The 6,793-nt window shown below is 35.7% G+C and overlaps 1 protein-coding gene across 1 annotated transcript; it reads right to left on the minus strand.

Annotated features, from left to right (window-relative positions):
- LOC132184303 (UDP-rhamnose/UDP-galactose transporter 6) lies at nucleotides 1–3,867 on the minus strand. The gene is made up of 6 exons (XM_059597882.2): nucleotides 3,621–3,867; nucleotides 2,809–3,043; nucleotides 1,800–1,984; nucleotides 1,509–1,709; nucleotides 993–1,154; nucleotides 1–568 (listed from the first exon to the last, which is right to left on the minus strand). The coding sequence occupies exons 2-6, from the start codon at nucleotides 2,930–2,932 to the stop codon at nucleotides 239–241; spliced, it is 1,002 nt and encodes a 333-aa protein (XP_059453865.1). The 5' UTR covers nucleotides 2,933–3,043; nucleotides 3,621–3,867; the 3' UTR covers nucleotides 1–238.
- Nucleotides 3,868–6,793: the final 2,926 nt, after the last annotated feature.

Raw genomic sequence — 6,793 nt, forward strand, 5'->3', positions numbered from 1 at the left:
AAAAAATATTGATTACTATAAAATATAATCATGAAAAAATATATATATATTTTTGTTTGTAACCTAAGCCTATCCAGAAATATCCATTCCCCTGAAGGGGGAAATTCAAAACAAGAAATGAAACCAGGAATTACAAAAAAGTTCGAAAATAATTAAAACCGATGGGTGGTTTTCTAATCTCAATTAATCAAATACCTTCCTGGAATTCTTTGTATGCTCAATTTTTCCTAAGGAACGCTTACTCTTTCTCATTAAGCTCACCGGATTCTGCTAAGCCGCTGTGTTTTTGTTGCCGGGTGGTAGGGAGTGAGTGGCTCCGACGCTCCTTTCCACCGGGCTTAGACGATGCGTTGCCGTACCAAATCATTCCAGCTACAGCTATGACCATTCCCAAAACTACATGCAGATTGAGACCTTCTTTCCCGAAGAAAAAGAATCCCATAATCAAAACAAGGATTGTCTTCATATGACCAATTACTTGGAAAGAGACAGCTGAAAATCTGCCAATGCATATAAACTGGCTGAGGTTTGTCCCCACGGCGATAGTGCACGAAAGAATTATAAATATCTGTTAAGACCAAGTTATAGGTGGAATTGTGAGTTATCATCCTATTCAAATAAGAATATGTAAGACAGAAGCAGAGTACAGTCACCCCTTTATGCATGTAAATAAAAGGGGTGTACGTAAGTCATGTGGACCAACACCACCAATTAAAAAGGCACATTTGTGGGTCATTTGGCATGAAATAATCGATCGAGAGATTGCTGCGAAAATAATGTTTGAAGTTCCATTTGCAGTCAAGAAACTTTTTCAAACAATTTGAGGAAATTATTAAATACTTTTTAATTGCATAAAACACTAATGTTTTGCCCATAATTAGGATAATTTAAAACTGTTGGTGCAATTTTCATATGCACATTATAAAGATAAAACAGCAATAACTTTGTATAAGAATCACAGAAGACAAAGCAAAAATTGCTGTTGTACTTACCAAAGACGTTGTATTATAGTCGTATGCGTAGACTCTTTTGTTTGTCAACCAATAATCTAGAAAGGGGCCTACTAACAGCAACGAAGAAGCTTGCACTGGAGCAGTATGTCCCAACAGGCTGAATGAGCTAAGTTGATACTTTCTTTGAAGAAAATGAACATACTGCATACATAGATTTTTTGACAAAGCAATAAGATAAGCCTTTCTAAACAATATAGACAGAATTTAGGAGGAGGAGGAGGGGGGAGAGAGAATTTTAGACAACTCTGTTTATGAGTTTAACAAAAGAGAGTTACTACATAATTACAATTTAGAATGTTGAAAACATTCATCAAAGTACAATATCATGCAGATGCAGGTAAATACATACATGCACCAATGAAAACAATGTCAGTCTAAATATTGTGGATCCTATTACTTATCAAAAAAAATATTGTGGATCCTATTATATTTAACTATATACATGCAGAAATACAGATAATTGCAAGTGTACGTGTAGAGGAGTGGTCAACTTACATATTGTTGCAGAGAAGTGCTCCATACTGCAATAAAGGCTGCAATGAAGCCTTTGGCATTAACACTCACATCGGTCACAGTGCAAACACCAACACCCAGTAGAACAACTACTATGCTTAGCTTTGTGTCTCTAGAGTATTGAATTTTGTCCAACACAACTTCCAAAAGGCAGGAAACGGGAATCATACTCAACTTAGCAATCTGCATATAAAGTAGAGAATTTGTAACATTCAAAAGTCATTGGAATAGATCGCCAGAATGAAAACCTAAACTGAAATCATACACAATTACCTGATAGAATCCAACAGAGTTCCACATTAGACTAACATTACTTCCAACAATAGAGAAGTTAGCAAAGATAACAAATTTTAGAAGCTCTGAGAATGGTAGATGAGAGGGTTGGACATATCCCAGCCACCTTAGAACAAGCGTCATCAGAGTTGTCATTGCGAAATGCAAACCAGTTAATGTTGTCGCTGCAAACAATAGCAATGACTTAGAACTGTGAACAGAAGAACATTTTCTCCAAATTGTTACCAATGACAACAAAATCAATGTTTTATGAACTCAAAGGTCATTAAAGAAACATCATCACCATCAACAACAAACCACCACCACTGCCATCCAAGCCTTATCCAAACTATTTACGGGTCAACTACACTCCTACTGAACCACTGTCTAATGACTTATTTCTCTCTACTTCAAACCCATGCGCTCTTAATTCCTGTCTCAAATGTTAGCAACCCAAATCTTAAACTTCTGGTCTTTAGTAGAGCTCTTGTAATCAGTCTACCTAATATTCCTTAGACCATCAATTAATGGGATTATTAGAAGATTGTTCTCACACACAAGTCCCCTACAATCCCTTCACCTTCTACCAATCAATCAAATTCTTTGCAAAACCAAACCTAGTACGTGTACTAAGACAGCAGGAAGAAGATGAAAAGGGAAAGTCCTAACCTAATCCAACAAAAGTACACTATATCCATCATCTGAAAGTTTGTTGAAAGCATGGGATAAGATTCCCAAACTCCAATGCAACTACTTGCAGCAAACTATTTAAAGGATAAATAGAACAAACTTACCTACTAAAAATTAAATTAAGAAAAAAGATGAGAAAAAGAACTAACAAGAGAGAATTAAAACTTTAAAGTGCACAAAGGCAATGCTTAAAAAATTAATAGATAACCATGCAACCATATTCAAGCGTGCTGATGAATGTAAAGGGAAAAGGCAAATTAAATCAAGAGAAAAAAACTACTTTAAAAAAAAAAAAAAAAAAAAAAGGACAGAAATTTACCAAAACTGAAGCCATATGTAGCCATCAAAGCTTTATTGACAATGATAATCCCAACAGAAGTGACAACATTGAACATCCATGCGGCTGCATCAACTCTAGCCTTGTCAGAAGGAGCCATTACCATGTATTTCCTACAATTGATCACTGTAAAGTCCTTATCCCTCAGCTTCCGTAATGAAATCCAGCCACATCCATATCAAGTCCAAGAGTTCCAATCACTTAGAAACAAAGTACTCTACAAAGATAAAATTGGAAAAAAGTAAGAAAATTCGCTGAATTGAAAAATAACCGAAAATTGATTAAAATTTTGAAATTTCAACAGCTATTGTGATTCCGGAATATTATCAGCATCACTACCGTATGAACATATTGAAAATCATTATCTGGTCATCCAAAAGCTTGAAAAATTAACTCTGCTTTGTTTAATCATAGACTGTTGACTTCAGTGCAAACACGTCCAATTTTTAAATCAGTCTACAAAACAAAACTTCATTTCCTAAAGCTCATTTCAGAAGGATCACAGAGCAATAGAACTTATAGTATTACACAGATCCATAACAAAAACTTCTCATCAATCAGAATCAGATCCTAAAGGATTCAGATCAATCGCGCAAAATTCACACTTAATCTTAGTGAAAGCAAACAATTCGAAAAATCAGATCCAGATTTAGACACAAAATCACAATTGGATCCAAAAATCTTCACTGTTGGAGCCAATTCAGCGACCACAAAACAGATCTACGATAAGAGAAAAGAGTACAAATATGATCGGAGCACATAATGAACCGTAATTGTCAGGTTTCGAAACGTACCGGCGAAACGAGAGCAAGCGAGGTGGCACTGTGAGTGAGAGCTTTCAGAGGCGAAAGTGGAAGTGGTGCCACGCTGATTGTGGTGCATTCAGCTACAGGAGAGTTGGAGGGAGCTTGGGAGTCTGGAAGTTCTTTTGCTCTTCGTCTTGGGCTTCTTTTTTTTGGCTCTTCCTTCTTGAATTTCGTTGCGGTTTTTTCTAGTTTGAGAGTGCGCGATTCCGTTAGGCAATGAGGAACTCGTGCTCGTGGAGATGTGTTGCCGCCAGCCAATCAAAGGTTAGATTACTTATACTAGATTTATATAGGGCTAAATACGTCATCTACCACTTATTTGTACATCTACCACGTCACAATTGTCAATTAACTATCTTTAACTGCTATTTCTTGGAAAAAAACATATACGAATACTTTCCGTTAGGTCCCCTCCTTAAATAATCACCGATCACCTGCATAAATATATTCGTTTAAAAAACGTAAATTGACAGAAGTATCCTCCAATAAAAAACTACAAAATTTAAAACTAAAAGAAAACTTAAATTTAAAAATCAAAAAACCAAAACAAAAAAGAGCGGTGGTCATCGACAACCCCTAGGGTGGCCACCCCATGCACTTGAGCCACCCCCTAGGGGGTCGATCGACTACCTCCAATCACATGGGGGTGGTTGATCCACTTCGGGGTAGATTGACTACCCTCGAAACACATGGGGTGGTTAAGCCATTCTTTGGGTTGGTTCAATTACCACTTAAGATCCAAGTGTTGGAGTGGTATTTTCTCCAACCCCTTCAAATACTAATCGTTAGCAAAAAAAAAAAAAAAAAAAACTATATGTTAGTCAAAATCGTTAAAATGGATGAAATATTGATCATGAGCCATGCCCATGTGTTTTTTAGATGTGAAATGATCATAACACCTTGAGTTTAGAAACTAAATTTACTTAAATACCTCTAAAGTAGTATTTCGTGGGAACAATGTGTAAATGAGTTATAGTTGAAGAAGGTTAAAAGGAAATTAATCCTAAAAAATGTACATTTCCTAACAAGTAGAGGATGATACAATTAAGGTAAAATTGTTACATTGGTTCTTGTAGTTTGGGTTGGTGCTAATTGGCCGACCACCTATATGACTATGTGGGTAGTTCAACCATCTCATAATCGGCTAGAACGGTGGCACCCGACACTAGCTCAAACCTTTTTCAAAATAATAATAATTTTTAGGGTAAATTTGTTAGTTTAATGATTATGTTGGAAATAATTGTTAAAATTTGTACGAAGTGAGTTATTTGTTACACTGATATACCATATGAAATTATTTATCATTTTTGAAACGCCATGAAATTATTTGTGACAACCTCAAACCACGAAAACTAATTTAAAAAATTTTCGTATAATTAGTCGTGTGTGTTTATAAGCGATGATTAGGCAAGAAAGGGACGGACATCAATGAAAATAATATATAGTGATAGATATTTTCTTTTGTTTGGTAGTTTCTTAAGTATCAATTATGAAAATTGTATATTTTTCTTAAAGGGGTATTTGAATGAAGGAATTTTTTTTTTTTTTTGGTAAGATGTGGTAATCGAATTATATAGGAAAACAAAAATTTATCTTTAATAATCGAATTACCACATCTTATCAAAAAAAAAAAAAAAAAAAAAAATCGAATTACCCCAAGAAGCCATTAAAAATGCCCAAACAAGGCACTCCTATCCTTGCTTACAAAGTGTCCGAAGTACTCCCTAGACTAACAAAATGGTAAAGTTACCCTTGATGAGACATGAAAAATGTCTTGAGTACCCATGATTGAACCACCATTTATTTATGGATCATCATGGTGACTATATGGAATATCGAATGGTTCGAGTGGATTGTTCCTGATTTTCATGGGAAGCTAGACCCCTATGCTTTTCAAGACTGGATTACCTCATTCTGAAAGGACTAGAAACTTAAAACTAACCCTTTTCAGAAGTGCACAATAATGCAGCAAATTCAAACGAGGATTATGCAGCAATTTAAAAAAAAAAAATCAATCTGCACAAATAATCAATACAAAGATTTTGTTGACAAAATAGAAATCTTTTGAATACATTAAAAGTAAAACCATACCGAAATAGTCAAACGCAGAAAATCACATACACAGTAAAAATATGATAAAACTAAGACAATCTATATGTAGTCAAGCTCCTGCTTGCCTTCCTATCTTCCCAATAGGCTCCAACTCCTCATTTACCAATTTTTCACACATAATTCGCTTACCTACCCACCAGTAGGCTTCAAATGGTTGAAGAATGTGTAATGGATGTGGTTTGATTTTCAACGCTCAATAAAAATAAAAAATAAAAAAAATAAAAAATTGATTTTCTCAAAACAACCTTTACTGGCACGACAATGGTGAAGCAAAGTACCCTCTCAAGGGGGGTTTAAGATGGTTTCTTGATATGTTACTTCACCTTAGAGGAGCATCCTTAAGTATTTATAGAATATAGAGAACACCCAAAAATTTATCCAACCCAAGCAGAAATCCTGTGCAGCATAAGAATGGTGTGAAGTGCGTGCACATGATCGGAACATGATCATCTCCAGTTCATTTCAGTTAGTTATACTTTAGAGGCATTTTTGTCTTTTTACTTTTTGAAAGAACAAAAATACTCATTTAATATAATTAACTAGATATTCCCCAGAGGATCCTAATTCCACATGGTCACTAGGGTTTCATTGCTAACTTCCAGTGCTAGCTCATCAGTGTCATCACGGCTAGGGGAGGGTCATGGTAATGGAACTATCTGAAAGTCTTTTGTAGCCATCAGCGTCAGCAAGACCATACGGTGTTTTTGGTAACGAAGCTCTCTAGAGATCCACTGGAACTAGCTACGTCAGCACAACTAGCTAATGATCTAGGTGACGAAGCTCTCTGAAAGTCCCTGAAACATTTTGCGTCAACATGTCAACATGACGAATTAGGTGATAGTACTCTGTGGAAGCCCTTGGAACACCTAACGTTAGCATGTCAAGGTGACACCTTTAGTGAGAGCTCTTCTCGGGTTGATCCTTAAAGTCTTCATTCGTAAAGTCCGTAAGCATGATGTGGTGATAGTGTAGGCGACATCCACAAAACTTAAACATGAAGATTGAAGATGGCATGAACTTTTAGAAGGGTCCCAACTATTGATTTATGC

Source organism: Corylus avellana, chromosome 7 (assembly GCF_965113065.1).
Source record: "Corylus avellana chromosome 7, dhCorAvel1.hap1.2, whole genome shotgun sequence".
Classification (NCBI taxonomy): Eukaryota; Viridiplantae; Streptophyta; class Magnoliopsida; order Fagales; family Betulaceae; genus Corylus; species Corylus avellana.

Coding starts and splice junctions, on each gene's coding strand:
- LOC132184303 (XM_059597882.2), bottom strand. CDS start 2,932: ATGGTAATGGCTCCTTCTGACAAGGCTAGAGTTGATGCAGCCGCATGG. Junction 1,155..1,508: donor GCACTTCTCTGCAACAATAT/GTAAGTTGACCA, acceptor CTATGTATGCAG/TATGTTCATTTTCTTCAAAG. Junction 569..992: donor ACTATAATACAACGTCTTTG/GTAAGTACAACA, acceptor TGGTCTTAACAG/ATATTTATAATTCTTTCGTG.